The sequence below is a fragment of the Megalopta genalis genome, chromosome 13 (genome assembly GCF_051020955.1).
Source record: "Megalopta genalis isolate 19385.01 chromosome 13, iyMegGena1_principal, whole genome shotgun sequence".
NCBI lineage: Eukaryota > Metazoa > Arthropoda > Insecta > Hymenoptera > Halictidae > Megalopta > Megalopta genalis.
In genome coordinates this window covers 2,972,911-2,991,214 of record NC_135025.1, presented here as the reverse complement: position 1 = coordinate 2,991,214, position 18,304 = coordinate 2,972,911, and the positions used below count along the sequence as shown (strand labels likewise).

The following is an 18,304-nucleotide window of genomic DNA, read 5'->3' as shown; positions in this document are numbered from 1 at the left end:
CACGAAAATGGACAATTTGGGAAGAGGAGATACGATTATTCGAGCCTTGCAGCACGTTTTTATAATCGTTGGAAATCGGTAACTATGAAAACGAGTCGCGAGGCTTTTGAATTCGCAAGGCTCCTCTTCCACAATTGTCCATTTTAATGTCTCCCTTACTGACGCCCATCGAATTATTCGTATCGATATATAACGCAATCAAGCCCACCCACAAAATACGTCAGCTGGTTATTTGCAACCGCGACACACGAAAGTTCGCTTTTCCTAATAAAAATCAACCTTCTATCAATGACTATTCCGTATTCAATTTTTCGTCTCCGCTGCATTCAATCAGCCATCGAAAACAAACGAGCGTGGGCCGGGATTCCGCGTTCGTCGAGGAGGCATCATTGAAACGATCCTCGATGATGGTTGTGCAAGAAGACGGTGCTCGCCGGTCGAAACGTGTGATTAACCCATCGCGGGATGCACGTAGAAAGCTCGCGGTCCGAGGTGGTAAGAGGATGAAACTCCGCCGGTAATAAATGGTTTGACACAATGGAAAGGGGCGCGGACACTCGGGCTGATTAGTATCACTCCGTCGTGTAAGCATATTGCGCCCGGTTGAAACGCGATACCTCGAGTGCTCGGGCTCCGCGGCAACGTACAAGCTTGTATTTACGACGCAATAACATTTGTTCGCTGTACACTTAAGCCGATAATAACCGGGACAAACGTTGGCCCCGTGTCGCTTTGACAGGGCACGGCCAAGTCGTCTCGCGTCGCGCTGATTTAAACCGCGGAACGCATCGTCCGCGAATATTTACGGCCGCGTACCATTTCGTCGCGTAAGACGCCGATTCGACGACCCGAGCCGACTCGGTGACCCGTGAAACGATATCTCCGGCATTCCGGCTCGTGAAAATTACTGTCTCGCCGACCGGAATCATTGTCGGCGAACGTGTTCCTCGGGTGTCGACTGCTTTTGACGCTTGTTATCGGCCTGGCCCGACAATGCGCCAATTTTTACGGATTAGCGCGTTGCCGCGCGTTCCTATTCGACGCCAGACAGTCGACCAGTGGATCGAGCTGGGTTTTAAGGGTCTGGGGTAACGGCGAGATTATGTACATTGGCGGCCGAGGTCGAATAAAAGCAAAGGCTCATCGTTTCTCGCCTGGCTTGCTCGGCTCGCTTTTGGCAACTTTTAATAATGCAACCGGTGGTTGCGTCGATTTGGGAATTCGTCGATGCGTCTGTCACGCTTTGGAAAGTTCGCTGACATTTTTTGTACGGCGAGATAAAAATCTTGCACGAAATTGCAATTGTTCGATGGAACGAAATTCAATCGGCTTAGACAGCGACTCCGAATTGCAAAAATTTGAAGATAAATGCGTTTGATATTAAAATAGATGAAGGAGGAGACAAAAGAGACAAGTGGTACGAATTTTTGAAATGAATGTTCTGAGAATATAGTGAGCAATAAATAAATAGACAGAAGGGAACGTACTCTAAAATAGCAGATGTGTAGAAATTTATTATTTATTTTAAATATACAAAATTTACTATTCATATGTACAAGTATGTACAAAATTATTAAACAAAGTAAAAAGACTTATCCAGTCCATTTATTATTAAATTGACCACAAGGTTAAATTAAAACCGCTGCACAAATAAAAGAGTCTGCGACAAAATCCCCATTTACAAACCACAGATTTCAACGAAAATCCCCGAGACAATCGCTGGTAGGTGTGAATCTGCGATAAGTCACAGAAGGAGAAGTAATTCGGTGAACAGAGGCGAATCGGAGGGCAAAGTCGCGAGGGAAGAAAAATATCGCGACTCTTATGATTTCGACGCTATCAATCCGGTCTCGTTTCAGCCTCTTATCGCGTTCACACAAAGCACAGTGGCAGCAACATTCGGGATTGAGCGGCGCCAGAGAGAGAAATAGAGAGAGTGAGGCAGATAGAAATAGAGAGGGAGAGAGAGAGACAGAAAGAAAGAGAAGGAGAGCAGGAAAGAGAGAGAAAGCGAGGGAGAGAGGAGAGGGCAAGGGTCCAGAAGGTCCTTTTGTTAGTTCGAGCGAAGGAGCGGCTACGTCGAAATTCGGTAATTGCTTTCTGGATTGGCTGGAGTGCGGTGGGAGTTTAATCTGTCGGTCTCACGCGCTCCGAAATTATTGAAATGCCGTCGAATTTATTTTACGAGAGAGAGAGAGAGAGAGAGAGAGAGAGAGAGAAAGAGAGAAACAGAGAGAATGCGAGAGATCTACCTATGGCAAACCTGTGCGGAGCGTTATCGTTGCATTTTAACAAAGGAAAAGGAAGATTTGTAAAAATGTGATAGCGGATGTACGAATGCATCGGAGAAGAGAGATAAAATTTTAGGAAAAGAGAAAGAGACAGAGAGAGAGAGAGAGAGAGAGAGAGAGGAAGAAAGAACGAGCTCGCGAAATTTCCGCAGAGAAAATAACAGAATTCTTGCGCGCGAAAAACTCCGCCGCGAGCGACGGATTTGAACGCGGGGCGAACGAATGAAAACGTCTCGCATCATTTGTCATTACTTTGAGCTGGGAACGTTGCCGTGCATTTATAAAATTCCGCGGCGTGACGCTCCAAAGCGACTCCGTCGGAATAAAATCTGTAAAAAGGGCTCCTGAATAAATACAGTGCCGCGCATTCTTCCTCCGTTCGGGCTGCATACCTGTTGAGACGGTTTCCCGCGGCATTATACAACTGAATACCTGAATAATTTATTCGCGGTTTTATTTATGCGTTTAGAGAATTTTTCTTTTGCCGGGGCGCCGCGCGAAAATCCCGCGGAACGCTGCAACCCAAATAGAAAAGCGCTCTTGAATTAATGCAGCGTTGCGGCGTATACAAACTGTGCATCATTTTCTTACAGCATTCATTCGGTCGCCGAATGCTTGAATTATTTATTCTTCCGTCAGTAGGTCCTCTTCGACGTTTCATCTTAATTTCTTGCCCGCGGCGGTTCCAGTTTCTTCTTTAATCCCCCCGGACGAGGGATGAATTTATTTTCGTTCCAAAATTTTGTTAACGGAAGAATCAAATTTTGTTTCGATTTAGAAACGTTGTAAAAACAAGTTGCTAGAGTTTCTCCCAACAAAACGTGCAGAAAGGTTCCCAGAATTAGGTTTACCATAGCAATGAAATTACGTGGAAAACGTTTATTCAGCGTTCGTCATAAATCTTTGCATAAATGCGCGAGAATCCGCGGTCCGGCAACGCTTCCGGTGAAAAATTCCAAACACCGGCAAGGACATAGGAGAGCGAATGGGAAGAATGCGAGAGGAAACTGCATCCCTCTCCGCGAATAAAGAGCTTAGAATTTCGATGCCGGGCGAATCGCAGCCAACGAAGTTTCTCGGCGCACATAGAAAGAAAGAAAGAAACGAGCGCGGTTCAATCTCCCGCAGTACCTGCATCGCTATCAATAGGAACGAAATATTCTGCTCGCGGTCGTACCAAATTGCCCGTTCAAATTAGGAACTTATCATGATCAAGCCGCAACAGCAGGTTCCAAATGAAACTGGCAACGTTAAGAGCTCTCGCTCTCTCTCTCGTCTTCCTTTTGCTCCGGGCGTGTCTACGTGGTCGAAATTCGGTAATTGCTTTCAGGATTGCCTCCGGTAAGCAGGGAGTCTAAATCTGCCAGTTCTTGTCGTGTGTTCACGGTTCACGGCTTTGGAATACCGTGTCAGCGCGCCGACGTGTCTTCCTTTTTCCCCTGGTCCGAACGAAATTCGCCGTTTTTTTTCTCTCTCTCTCCCGGCCAGCGCCGTTCAAGGTGTTATTCCAGAGAAAATAAAGCGAGCAACGAAAATCCGCGTTGAATCGGCTCCTTCGTCGCGGAATTTTAAATAGCTTCGTGCGGATATTCCGGAAATTCGCAGACTGAATTTGGACGAAGTTCCTCGAACGTGGGAGAAAATGCACGTGTTAAAAAAAATGATAAACGAAACAAGCGATTGCAGGCGAAACTTATCGACGCTATGCACTCCTAATAGCAGAAGAACCGATCTTTCGAGCGTTTCAAGCTAGAGTTGGACAGGTCTTGGATAACCTTGAATAATTTCAGTTTTTTATCTCGAACATTGTGCACCGTCTTCGGCGATTTTTGCAAGTCGTACCGTTTGGCAGATCCAGCATAAATTCGCGGTCCGTGATACGGCATACTTCGGCAGGATGCTGTTTTTCGCTATTTCCTATTTTTGTTTCTCGTTGCCGTCCGGCCTCGTCTGGATGCCGCGGCCGTGGTCTCTCTGGCGAGCATAATTACAGAGCACCGGACCCGGAGCCAATGGATGGTCAACGTTGAACCGTGCTCCGAGACCCCTAACCTATCATCGCGAACGTCTGGTTAACTCGTGCATCGGGAACAGGTCCTGGAGGATCCGGCAACGCGAGACGCGCCGCGCTATCTGTTTAAATAAACCGCGGCGGATCCATTATCGTGACCGACCGCGCCGTTGAAAAACCATCGACTTGCTATGCATTTATGTGCGCCGTTTCATTTCGAGGGAATTGCGCCGGCAGAGATGCTCTCGCCGCGAGATGGCCGGGCCAGACTACCGGTGTCTCGAGCAATTTTATTTTATCAATTCAGTTGCCTTTTTATGCGAAATCGATCGACTCGATTCGGCGAGCTGATTTCTTTGAGAAGGCATCCTCTAAACAGCGTCTAAATGTTTCCTGTTTTAGGGGATTCTGTTCGCGTTTTTAATATTGGACGGCGTTTTTTTAGGGGAGTAGTTCCGTTGGTGGAAGACAGGGTAATCGATTGCTTCTCCCATTTCGAAATTCGTGAACAAATGCAGTTTAAATCGTTTTTGTTCCGATTTATTTCAATGTCGTCTTGCGGGGGGAAGTGTCCTCTTCTCTTTATCAGATAACATTGAAACGAAGCGACAAAAAAATTGTTTAAACCCCATAGAGACGTTTCAATTTGTAGAACGTCGAATGCGTAGACGCAGCTTCAGTTTGTCGCACTGTTTTAGAACAAAAAATAGTTTCATCGAAGAATTGAATCCCAGAATAAGAAAGCAGAAACATCACCCTTTAAAATGAGCGCAGCGAGAACATTATACGAGTTTCTTCCACGAAGTCACAACCGTCCGAATATCGATGTTTCTTCCTCTGTTTAGTATCTTCCAACGTATAAAAGTAGCTTCAGTTTCTCGTTTCGTTTTGCACGACCAAGTAATTTTGCCAAAAAGTTGAATTCCACTGCTCGAAAGTAGAGACTTTACCTTTCAAAATGAGCACAGTCGGGACGATCTACGATTTTTTCCGACCAAGTTACAGCGATTCGAAGATCAACGATTTTTGTTCGTTATTCTGGAACTTTATCGAGTAGCTCACTTTTGCTGATTTAGCGGATCGTTGCTGCGAGGTCATGACAAAATACACCGAACGAACCGGTAAAAGCAAAGTTGCGCTATTAGGAAACGTTCGCAAAGCAGAAACGACGAAAAAAAAACACTTGAAAACCAAGATATCCACCCAAGACTCCAGAAAGCTTCTTGTCTCGCGAAAGAAGAGAGAAAAGCGACACAAACAAGTTCCTCGCCATTATCCCCAGTGTTCCCGACTCTACAAGATCGTCGCTACCAAAAGATCACAAAGAAGTTTCCGCAACACTTCATCCGTCATCCCGAAAAACTAAAATGACCCAGAAGATCGCGACATCGGGCCGAGGCTAGGTCGAGGAAGATCGAGCACCCCGAGGAATGCGATCCTCCGATTAACCGGAAGGTCCCCCTTTTTCCCTCGGCGCTCTTTCCAATCCAGAATCTTAATCAACCACCGGCGAGAGAGAAGAACGAGCTTGGCTCCATCGCGATCAGGCTTTCGCGTCGAGCTCCGCCAAAACGCAAGCCTGAACTCTCTCTCTGTCTTTCTCTCGCTCTCTCTCTCTCTCTCTCTCTCAAAATTTATCTCTCTTTACATCTCTCTCTCTCTCTCTCTCTCCTTCTCTCAAAATTTATCTCTCTTCGCCTCCTTCTCTCTCTCTCTCTTTCTCTGCCGGCGCAGCGTGGTGCGAGAAAGCTCGAGCGTTTCCCTCTGCAACATCTCGGCTGACAGCGACGATTCGAAGCGAGGGAGACGAAAAGGCGAAACAAAAGAGAGATGAAACGAGAGGCGGGAAATGGAGATGGGCCATCTATCATCCGGCGAAGTGGCCGGACGGGACTCGAAAGTTCCCCGGGTTCTGCCGCGTTCCTTTCCACTCTGCCCTCGGACACGTAACCTACCAGTCGCTGATGATAAGGCCGGGATCAGCCAGCTTACAAAAGGACGTATTATGTTGCGAGCTTCGGCCAGGTTCTCACGGGCATCCGGACGCTTGATAATCCTTCATCTGCCGTGGATAAGTCGATGGCCCCGGCCCACGGAAACGGGAGAAGGCTAACTAAGCTACGAGAGGGTTGTGCTGGCAATCTTCGTCGGTGCAAGGATAAGCCTTCGAACTCGTAGATCTGCCAATTTTTTTTATAGCCTTCGATCGAGTTTCGGTCGATGCTAACGCGTTCACTTTCAAAACATATTGAACATTATGTCTCTCTAATTGACGCCCAGATTGCGCACAAAAATGGACAATTTGGGAAGAGGAGATGCGAGCCTTGCGCTTTATTTTTATAGTTATAAATTGTCCACAATTATAAAAATGAGCCGCAAGACTCGAACAATCGTATCTCCCCTTCTCAAATTGTCCATTTTAGTGGACAATCCGAGCGTCAGTAAGGGAGACTACTGTAAACTATGAAAATTGAGCAGAGCGATTCTTCTTCGATACCCTCGCATGCTACGAGATAAATAAGAGATAAATAAATAATATAAATAAAAGAAAATACAGGAAAGTACTATAATAATAAAGGAAAATATAGAAATACTATCACGACGAACGAAGAACTAAGGTTTCCACGTTACAAGCGTCTCTGCCGGTTATCGCAGAGACGAGGAAGAGGTGGTGGCATAATTTCATCAGATTCTGCAATACTCACAGGCGCTTTAAGTTGATCATGTTGCTGAACAGAAGATCGGGCAGGTGACGCAACTGGTTATTGTTGAGCCGTAGCTTCTCGACGCCTATTAAATCCTTGAAGGCGTCCTTTTCGATGGTGTTGATCTGGTTGTTCGATAGCCAGCTGAAAAAGGAATTTAGGCGTGGAGAGAAGAGATCGTCGTGCTCGCCAGAAAATGGCGATCTATCTATTTAATCCTCTAACGATGCAGTCTCATCGATTTTAGTTTTGCAAAAGTTACGGTAACCGAGGACGCGCGAAACTTTCAAACGAAGCACAATAGAACCACGATTACCGGGAATTAAATGAACGTTGAATATAATAGAACGGTTCTAAATCGAAGCGAAGGATTACATTTTTGTCGGCTTTTGCGGCGAATGATTTTGCATATCGGTTGCCTCGGATCGGGTTGATCAAATATGAAAGCGCGTTCGAACAACAGAGAATTATGACATTTGAATAATCATGAATAATCAAAATTGTGATATTTGAATTAATTTCAATCGCGACGTTGGAACATGATCGTGGTTCTATCGCGCCGGTATTTAATATCGAGGGAACCAAAGTTGGAACTGTGATTTCTCGTGGCACGATGGAACAGTATCAACAGCTCGGGAACAAAGTGACACAAGAAACTCCCGATTACCGACGACGCAAAGAGGCGCCAGAAAGTTTCAATTGTAAGGTTCGCGTTGTTCCAAAGAAGCATCGTTCGCAGCGGCAAACGTTCCCCCGGGAGCTTCTTCAAACGCGGGCAAACGTTCCCGCGGGAACTTCCGCAAACACGTCAAACACGAAGGAAGGCTTTCCCGGGGAAAGCCCGCGAAATTGCGCGCTATTAAATTTTCATCCCCGGTAAATTTCCATTTTCTTAAAACAATACGTCCCGGTCCGCGCGCCGAATTTCCCCCGAACTCGTTAACATTTCGCTCCCGGAAGACCGCGCGCGGCCAAGTTCTGTTCGCAAACCCGGCCGATTAAAGCCGTCCGAGCCTTCGCCCTTAACTCGCTTCGTTACTTAACGAACAGAACGGATCGTCGTCTACTCACAGGACGCGGAGCGTGGCCATGTCCTCGAAGTCCGTATTGAATATCACCGAGATATTGTTCTCTCGGAGGTCCCTGGAACAAAAAGACGAAACACGAATTAACGTTTGCTCGACCGTCGTTTGATGTCGCGAAAGAGAAAAATCGCACGTATATTAAACGATGCTTGAAACATCGGATAGCAATCTCTTCGATCTCGTTACCTAGAAATATATTCATATATTTTAAAAATGGCACGGGATTGCCACAGCTTACAGTTATCAGAGTCTTTAAAAAATACGAAGAAGCAATTTTCGCCGAGGCGGAGGTTCTCGCCGGCGGAAAAGGGCTCGCGCTTTAAATATAAATAATTCTATTTGAAAACCGGTCCCCGGTGTTCAGCAACCCCGTATTTATTTGCGAAGAACTATTTCTGTTTCCCGGTCCCGCAAATATTTGTCCCGCGAAGCCGCGCCGGCACAAAGAACAACCTCGGGAGGATTTTTATCACGAGCCTCCCTCTTTTTTTTCCCCGTGTCGTTTTATTTTAAATCTCTTCTTTTTTTTTCATTCCGGTCCCCTCGTTCGAAACGTTGTCGCCGTTTACGCGCCCGGTCAAAGCGAAACCCCCGAACAACCAACCCCGTGACTGCGTAATGAGTCCATCGGCCCGTGAATCGGTATTCGGTCGGCCACGGTTTATCGAACGATTTGTCGCTTTATATTCCGACGATTCTGTTCGAAGGTGTCCGCCGGTCGTCGCTTTCGAACGGTTCGTTCCTTTGTCGATCCGTCTTTATCCTTCGCCGGAATCGATCCATATTTTCATTATTTTCAGCGACGATCCGAATCCAATTTGTATCGTCCGAATCGTCGGTCGATACGACCGCGTTCGCCGACGGAGAATATTCGGTCCTGTCGAGAGCAAGATTGTTGGAGGAATTGTTTTATACTCGTAAAACAATTTTTCCACGATAAATCGACCATATTCCTTGGCAGCGGAGCGTTTAATATGAAACGGAAACTCCGCTAACGAAGGCAGAAACACTTTCTGGAAGCGGTCATCGAGGATCATTGTTCCGCCGGCTTGCAGGGTAACCAAAAAGAGCGAATTCCCTCTTTTTCACGGCGAGGGGATTCGCAGAACGGGGTAGAGCCGTCAAACACAGCCGTCTGCCGCCCCCCTCCCCATCCAGCAAAGTTATTAAGGCCTTATTAAATTGGTTCTTTTTTCCTCGAGGAAGTTTTTTACCTGTAAAAAGACGGCCGACGTAGGAACGAGTAACGAGGCGAGCACGAGGCCTACTCGTCAACTTCGTACGAATTCTTTCGGCAGCGTTCCACCCCTTTTGCCCATCTCCCTGTTTTCCGGTTTCTCCATTTTTTCACTTTCCATTTCTCCTCTCTCCGATTCTCCGTTCTCTGCTTTTCCTTTTTCTCTCTTCGTCTCCCTTTTTACTTCTTTATTTCTCTCTAATATTTTCCTTTCTCTCCTTCTCTTTTTCTCTGTTCTCATTATACCGGTTAAGGGTTGAGATTTAATTCGATACAACGTACAATAATTTTGTTTATTGTAGCCTTCGCGTAATCTCTTTTCTTTCTTTATATGTATTCGTCTCTCCCTCTTTTTCTCTCTCTTTCTCTCTATATACATATTTTTTTTCTTTCGCTCGCTTTTTCTCTCGCTTTCCGGCGGCCGAGATTGCGCGACAACGGTGAACGCGAGGCGTAAATTATTTCCACGTTTTCGGCGGTCCGACACGGTCCGGTCCAACGGCGGAACGAGACGGGAACCGTTTTTTTAACGGCTCTTTTAAGCCTTGCGTGAGATTTTAATTTCACCCCGTGGCGGCCGCGTTTCGGATCGCGTCGCTTCCCCCGCCTCCTCCCTTCCGCTGCACCATCCGATTTTTTTCGTGACTTCTTTCCCGCTTTTTCCCAGAGCCTCTACTTTCCGTGCATCGTCGCCGAGCTTTCCCAACCCTGGCGGAATAATTGTTTTACCGGGGAACGCCGAAGCACACCGGGACGAGTGCGAGAGCAACGTTGTCGCGCAAATTTTGTTCGCAAATGATGACTGACTTTTAATTCTTTTCTTTTACACTTACTGAAATTAGGAAAATGCATGAGGAATTTTTCTAGCTAAATCCAATCCTGTCATTGTTACGAAACAGCATGCCGACGCTGAAGTACAATATCGTTCTCGAATAAACAAATCCTAGATACACTTTCACCATGAATTCGCGCTGCTCGAAACAGAATAAAGTTGATAAGCACCCTCGTTTCTGAACGATCGAATTCCAAATCAAATGTTCCAATTAACTCCTACAGCTCGCGCAAAAAAACCTGATCACCGTTATCCAAATTCGGGCATTCCTATGCACCTATTTACAATGAAAACTGCGCTCGGTCTGGGAAGCACGTCGTCAAGAGAAACACCGGGGAAAACAGAAATCCAGATAGAAATGTATTTCAAGAGCTCTTGGTCGAATTGAAAGATCGAATCACAGATACTCGATTCCGGTGACCGAGCCCAGCCGAATCGTGGTCGGGTTTGGAAAAAGGGATCGCGAGATAAAAAGAGAGATAGAGAGAGAGAGAAAGAGCAAGAGAGAGAGAGAGAGAAAGGGAGATCGCGGGCTGGGCGAGTGTTTAAAATGCAATCCTATTGATAATCGTTAAATGAAAAAACGTGTTTTCACGGCGGGCGTGAAAATAAAAATCGGCCGGATAAAGGGGGAAGGAAAATCGGCGAGAACCGTGCGACATCGATCAACACTTGTTTCGAGCGTCTACTTTCGCCGCGCGGCGTGACTTCTCGCTCGTCCCAGCGTGAAGAGGGTCACACATGGGGATGAAAATCGCCGTGGAAAAGGGCAACGCAAACTTTCCCGGCGTTCCGCCAGCCCCGCTTTTCAATTTCGTCCTCCGGCAAAAAAAAATCGCCGGCCGCGCCTCGGGCCACCCGATTTTTTTTCCCATCGATCCCGTAATTTTTGTTTAATCGAAAAACACGCGCCGGCTATCGCCCGTTTCCGTTGCTCCCGCAGTCGATTTTTCAACGGATGCTTTTATATAATAAATAAATAGCCGCTGCGATTCCAGCTCGAGCTATCGATCCGTGGCAATATTGCGTTTTCGTTGCAAATCTTTTGCAAGTTCACGATGCTGACGTCTCTGATGTTCGTTCCATGATTTGCTTCATTAATCGCGCATCGAATGAATTTATTTCGTTTTGCATCCAGCGTCGATGATAATATTTTATTAATTTCTTAAGTACGCTATTAAAATGCACATAAAAGCTATTAAAACACTATTAATATATAATAAAATATACGAATATATAATAAATATGTAATAAAATATGTAAAATATGTGAACAGATATATGTATAAATATAATAAAACTCGCCGCAAATTGACGATTCGTTGGCACGACACGTTTCGACGCCGTGTCGACGCGATGCAACGGGGTGCATTATGCGGTAAAAGCACGGGGACCAGATTCCCGCGCGAAGTAAAATATTATTCTACGAGGGATCAATGGAACAGAAATAATTCGTACACCAACCGACACCGCAAGTTTTATAGTATCGTCGTAAAATAATATTATCGTGGTCCATTAATCACGGGCCCCGGGACCAGTGACTTTCGACCGGGAATTAGCGTGCGAATTATTTCACCATTATATTAAACGAACAATGGATTATTCATCGGCGAACCTGATAAATATATATCTGCCCGGGGCAGAAATCGCGAGGAATAAATTTGTTTCTCTCGGTTTTCACCGGCGGGGATTTATTTTAATTGGACCGGTCCGCCGTCTGATTCTTCCTTAGCAGTAATTAAATCGTATTACACGTTCGCTCCTGTAACATAATTTACCACGGCGAGCTTAACTCCCCGCGATATCCGGTTAAAGTAATTTGTCTTTTGCTATCTTGTCACCGAACGATCCTCTATTGTAACGTTCGTTCGCGGCAGCGAGTAATGACCTAGAGAAGTTTAATCTACTTATTGCAGCCGGGTTCGACTGTTAATTAATTCAACGTTAAAATGGCAACTTATGGTTCGAGTTGCCGGGCGCCGTGTAAATTAAAATATGAAGTTCGCCCGACGCTGCCGGTTCAATTTGCATTCTTCTCTGCGGGGAAATTCTTCGAGGAAATTTACGCGTCGCGGAACGGTAATTAAGACGAGTGGAACGGGTTCCTGGCAAACGCGGATGATTTTCCGCGGAAACGCCGCCGCGTTATTTCGTACCTGTTCGAATCGATCGACGCCATTATCTACCGTCGATGATTTCATAACTTTTAGGAATCCGCTCGATTTCGATCGAGCACCAATATGTGCTACCTCGTTACAGAATTCCGCGGAATCGCGATTCAATTACTCGATTAATTACAATTGCAAATTTCGATTACATTATGATTCAATCACATTGTAATTCGTAATTTGGATCTCCGTTCAATTAAATTCCGATGAAACGCTAGCGCGTTATTTTGAAAAAGACGATCTAAAATTATTAAGGAAGGATTGCGACGGAAAATTTTTACCGTGCAATATCATTAAAATTATTGTATCGATATATTAATATTATGGAAGGGAAGAATTCAATTTTTCCCGCGAATTTAGCTTCCGTGACCCGTACGCAAAGAGATATCGACGATGGAAATTGTTCGTATTTCCCGGCGGTTTCACTGGGCGCAAGGAAACAGCGATACAGAGGAACATTACAGAAGATGACCCATTTCCTTTTCAGCAGGTGGTTTCACCGACGTTAGCGGAGTCTTTTCATCCCTCCATCGGACCGACGTCTAATAACATCGTGTTTCACATATTTCCCTTTAATACACCGGGCAAACTTTTTTAATTCTGTTATGGGAGTTGTAACGCGCGGCCGAGTTCGACCTTTGCGGACTTCAGTTCCGCGGCTCCTTCTTTCCCAGCGCGGTCTTTTATGTCATTGAAAACGGCCCTCGGTCTTCCGCTTCTTGCCGGCAACGCGGAATCGTTACTTTCCGAAAGGTAATGAAACTTTTCTCAGATACCATACCGCATTCTTTCGCGTTCTCGCCGCGCGTTTTATTAAACGCGTCTCTCTCTCTCTCGCATCCAACCGCCGCTAAAATAATGAATTTTCAGCGGCCCGCGCCGACGGTTCGCGCGAGCAATTAAAGGCAGCAACGTTCGGTGTTTCAAAAATACTCTTTCAAATATGTGTGTTTTTTTTTAATTCTCGAAACGTTATCAAACGGTAAGAGGTATTTGAAATTTCTCGCGCGCCAACGAATTTCGTAGAAAGGATCCCCAAAACTTCTGTAACGTCGCCGAGCCTACCGCCCTGCAACGAATAATTAAATTCTCCTGTCAGAGTTTTTACATCGGACCCGCGTTAACTAACTCGAACATTGAAGACCGAACTTTTTAACAAGCTCGAACTTTCCCGCGGTGCCGCGCGCTCCTTAAAAAATCTGTTTGGACTTTATTAGGCGTTAAGGGAGACCATGGGGTGCTCCGCCATAATTGGTCGAAGGTTAATATCCCGTTGATCGTTCGCAGATTGAAAGTGTACCGTATCGCAGTATCAATTACGAGCTTCAGGCAATCATCGATATCCAATTAACATCCGATGAAATCAGCCGAGTACAAAAATTGCTTCCAGTTTTTGCAATCGTTGCTCGTGCCTCTCGATATTATAATTCGTTCGATAAATACCTATAAATATTTTCTTGCTGTTTCCAGTTCGTTTAATAAAATATGCGTGCACGTTTGCTCGCTGTCTCAATCGCGTCGCGCTTGCTCCGTAAAAATTCGTATAAATCGTGGAAGGGTTGAAACAGGAGGTCGCCAAAATTGCGAAAATGGCACCGATTTCTTGCCGCATTTATTCGCGTTATCCATCGAGCGACCGGATCGAAGCCAATAGGTTCGGAGAAGACACGATGGCAACGTCCATCGGCCGGGTTCCGCGAATCAAAGGCCGGCAACGACCGCGGCCGCCTCCCATAAATCGTGGGAGTGCTAATGACCCAGTCGTGTCCGTCTCCGTCGGCCGGGAATAGCCCGATAGTCCCAGTTAAATTTATCAATCCCTAAAAACTGATACACGGTCCGATTCCGGGTAGAGCGAACGACCGAGGCGGGTCGATCGGCGGCGGGCCATCGTTACGCCGCCATTCATAGTCGTCGATGGCATCGTCCACGATGAAATATAGGAGTCCACGGACCGGCCATCAGCCGGCAGAAGGGACGGCCATTTCGTTTGCCCGACAGATTTGTGCTTCCAGGAACGGTAATGCGGCTTTCCGCAAACCTCCCGCGCTGCTGTGCTCAATTAAACCGACCCGCCATCTTCTCGCCGAGCGATCAACGCTATCGGGTCCGTTGCTACCGCACTCATGAATTCCTTCTGCTATGAAATCGCAATCTCTCGACAGCTTAAATCGAAGCTGGACGATAGACGATTCGCGAGACAGATTCGCTCGCGTTCGCAGGGAAATTTCACGTCGCGTTGAAACATTGGGAAGGTGGAAAAATCACGATAGACAGGACAAAGCTGGCGGAGTATCGAAGGGTGTCTTCGATGCGATTTTAAAATATCTCCGGGCTCGAACTTTTCGACTTTCGACGCGTCGAATTAAAGCTGAGAGATCGCTCTTTACGAGAGATTTATTTTGGTTCGTTGACGTATTCGATATCGATCAGGGAAAATCGATTGAAACGATACGGTTTTAGGGGATGATTTGATACGACTTCTTGTGGGATTTTTAAACATTTTAAGATTGGTATTATATCCGTGTATTTTATGATACATTCGTTTAGTTTTGCTGAAAATTCGGTGTCGCTTCGGAATACGTACAAATAAATGTGTACAATAAATATATATAAATGTATATACGTTTTTATATAATATATCGTAAATTATTTGTCCCACGAGAACATTTATTGAAAAAGTTCTCGGTAGATAAAAAAGCTCATTTCGTAAGGAACAGATAGCACCCTTATAGGGGTACTTTTGAATCTATTTTGAAAAATATTCCCGTCGACATTTTGAAACTTCGGACAATGCGAATTAAAGCTAACAGAGCGCGCTTTCTTTTTTTAGTTTGGCAAGGTAATTCGAAATTGAATCGGCAACACCCTGTTTACACCGCACCACCCTTTCGATTTGTTTTCGGGGAAACTCGCGCAATCGGAACCGCCTTGGTAGCCGTTTAAATCTCTGGCGACAGCGCAGCAGCCGCGGGGGCGGGTGTCGTTCATGAACACGCTGAGCACTTTGTTTACCAAAAAAACGCTCGAGCGGGTCGAGCCGTCGGGAAACGAATAATTCATGCGTGAAAAGTGTCTGGGCGCGCCGCGCCGCGCCGCGTTGGTTCGATGGGAGCAAAAAACAATCGATCGATTCAATTTATCAAAAGTGGCCGGGTTTTTCGTTCCGCGCCCCTCTCCGGGCCCCGTATAAATTTGTCTCCATTTGCGAGGGAACACGGGAGACGCGTCTACGCGCGCCCGAGAGCCCGTGGAAAATGGACGGGCGCGCCTAGCATTCTTCCCGCTCCTGCGCCACCCCCGTAGTCGCGATTATTCGTGAGTAGCAAGCGGAGTGGAAAGCCGTCGATACGTCAAATCGACTCGAAGCCACCCTTTTTCTTCCCTTCCGGCGACGCCGGAGACACGCGGACTGTCGACGCTTCGCACCGGTAAACTCAATCAAGAGATTCCATTTGCATTTCGATGCCGCCGCGCCCGCGCCCGCACCCACGCCGCGTCTCTGCACCCTGTTTCGCGAGTTACATGGCAAATGGAACGCCCCTGCCGTCGGTCTACCAAACTTTTACTACTTTTCGCCACGATGCGCGACGCGACGCGTCTTTATCCTCCCCGAAGTTCCTCCTCTACGCGTCGGTGTTATAAATTATCAAGCTATAAATTAGCTGTAAATTAGCGGAGACGAACTCTCGCTTAATTGGTTTAAAGGGGAACGCCACCCCGCGAGTCGTTAAGAGATATTTCAATGTTGGAAATATTTTTATAGGTAATACCAACGAGGGAAATTCACGATTTTGGAGATCGCTTTTGTATCTGCTTCATTATCCGAACCGTCGTGTTCTCCAGATTAATTCGGACGGCCGAGATGCTACTGCAATAAAATTAATCCACGCGCAAAGGGTCGAGATAATAGAACATCGCATCAGGAAATCCTCATGACTATGCATACGCGTTCCAATTAGTCGGCCACGAAATTAATCCACATTTAAAGGCTCGTGGTAAGTCATCGTCGCGGGGTTCCATGGTTATTCATGCGGTATACGATTGCCCTAGATGCGCCGAAAAGTATTAAAGCAAGACGTCGCGTCGCCGCGTGCGGAAAACGACCGGGCTCTGCCGACGACGCGGCAAACGGAAGCCGCGTCGTCGCGTCGTATCGACGCCGTGACGAAGAGCGAACAGCTTGCATCGGTCGGTCAGTGCCGGAAAAGCAGTCTCAGGAGTGCTCGTCTGCAAACTTTGATTACATCTGCCAGCGGTCCATCTAAGCGACGCGGCGACGCGCGTCGCGGCGCAAATAGACGCGCGCCGGCGCCATCGCCGCTTGGTCATTTTTTAGACGGAATCGCGGAACTTCCGATAGGGTCGAAATAGAGCGGCCGAACTTCGCTCGAACCGAAGCTGAAATGTTGCGGAACGGAGGAAAAATAGGGACGAGCTCTGACGGTTCAGCATTCGCTTTTACAATATCGACCGAAACGGAGCTTTTTTGTAACCGAATCTCGATCGTTTAAAACGATTATTGGTAATCGAAACAAAAAACCGTGGTCGTTCGTAATCGTTGAATAGCAATCGAAATCATTTTATGCAAAAATTTAACAGCTTCGATATTTTCTCGCTTCGGTTATCTGGTTTCAGCCATTGCAACGCGCTGTTATTTTATTTATTTACCACGTAACCTTGTAGCACGAATGCGAATATAAATCACACGTAATTTCTCGCAGATTTCGAAACGAACGTAGCGGAATTTGTGGTCGACGATATTCTCTCCGGTTCTACGAGATTTTTATTTTCTATCGAACGGTAAACCGAACCGTCGCGCTGATTCGAGGCGTTCGAGTCCTCGTATCGATTTCGCAGCTCTTTGTATCGGCGTCGAGCGTAATTTCTTAATGTCCGTGCCGTTCGACGGACGTTTGACGAACGATCTCTCGGTGCTCGGTCGGCCCGCGAGTAATCCGCAGCACCGATGGCCGCGATATATTCCGCGGGCGTGCAACGCGAAGCCAATCGTCGTCGAAACTTTCGAAACTCCTCGGCGCAGATTAATCAGCGCCGGCGAACGACTGCATTTACACCGGTCACGTAACTCGCGGGGCCCGCGAGCACTTGATCGCTCAATTATTTAGACTAAAGTCCGGCGAATGGAAAGGGGTCGCGTAAAGGCCAGCAAATAAGCGCGGAACAATTTATTCCGCAATTATAGCGTCCGCGGACTCGGATCGGCCGAGCAGTCGTTGCCGGCAACTATTTACCGGTGACAGTAAACGATCGTACGACGCGTCATTAAAATCTGTGCCCGTGGTGTCTATCGCGAGCACACGCGAACGATATTTCAAAGAATTCTCGGCTCGCGAGGCGGTATACGACGCTAACAAGATTCATCGGCGCGACGCGCGCTGGAAAACTACCCTGTCCCGTGGACAAAGCTGCAAAGATCGTGACACAAGATGCTGGATGCGACCGAATGGCCGTGCATATTCGCACCACCGTGTCCTCGATGTTCGTACATTATCGCGAACGTCTAAATACCGACGTTTCCCGAAGCTTAAAGGGCTCTTCGTTACCGTAAACTTGATCTCTTCATTGGCGCGACCGCTCGAGTCTTCTATTTTTACTCGCGTTTGAAAGGGTGGCTTCGCCGGGAACCGTCGACCGTCTTCTTCGTTTTTATTATTCGGACGCTAATCGATTTCTGTCCATTCGAATTTTTATTCGCGGAAGGTGACATTCGTGACTGATATTATTATTTGTGGCAAGCTTATTTTTTATGGAATTACTTTGATCTGATTTTTGAAAGTCTTTCGAAGGGAGATTTCGAACTTTCGAGGGCTCGAATCGAAGCTGGAAGATCGCGCTTTACGACGAATGCAATTAGGTTTACAGAAAAATTCAACGTCGATTCGGAAAGTCGAGAAAACTGGATAAGCTGCGGGAAAATTCGTTCGATTGCGTTCGAATCGATTTTAAAACACC

General features: G+C 46.6%; 1 protein-coding gene across 3 annotated transcripts in view; it reads right to left on the bottom strand.

Annotated features, from left to right (window-relative positions):
* sli (slit guidance ligand) overlaps nt 1–18,304 on the bottom strand; it is a 450,605-nt gene that overhangs the window by 32,948 nt on the left and 399,353 nt on the right. For all 3 annotated transcript variants that reach the window (XM_033476931.2, XM_076526153.1, XM_033476930.2), the window contains 2 exons: nt 8,079–8,150; nt 7,008–7,151 (listed from right to left, as the gene is read on the bottom strand). In XM_033476931.2, coding sequence (XP_033332822.1) covers nt 7,008–7,151; nt 8,079–8,150 — 216 coding nt within the window. The remainder of the gene's footprint in view (nt 1–7,007; nt 7,152–8,078; nt 8,151–18,304) is intronic.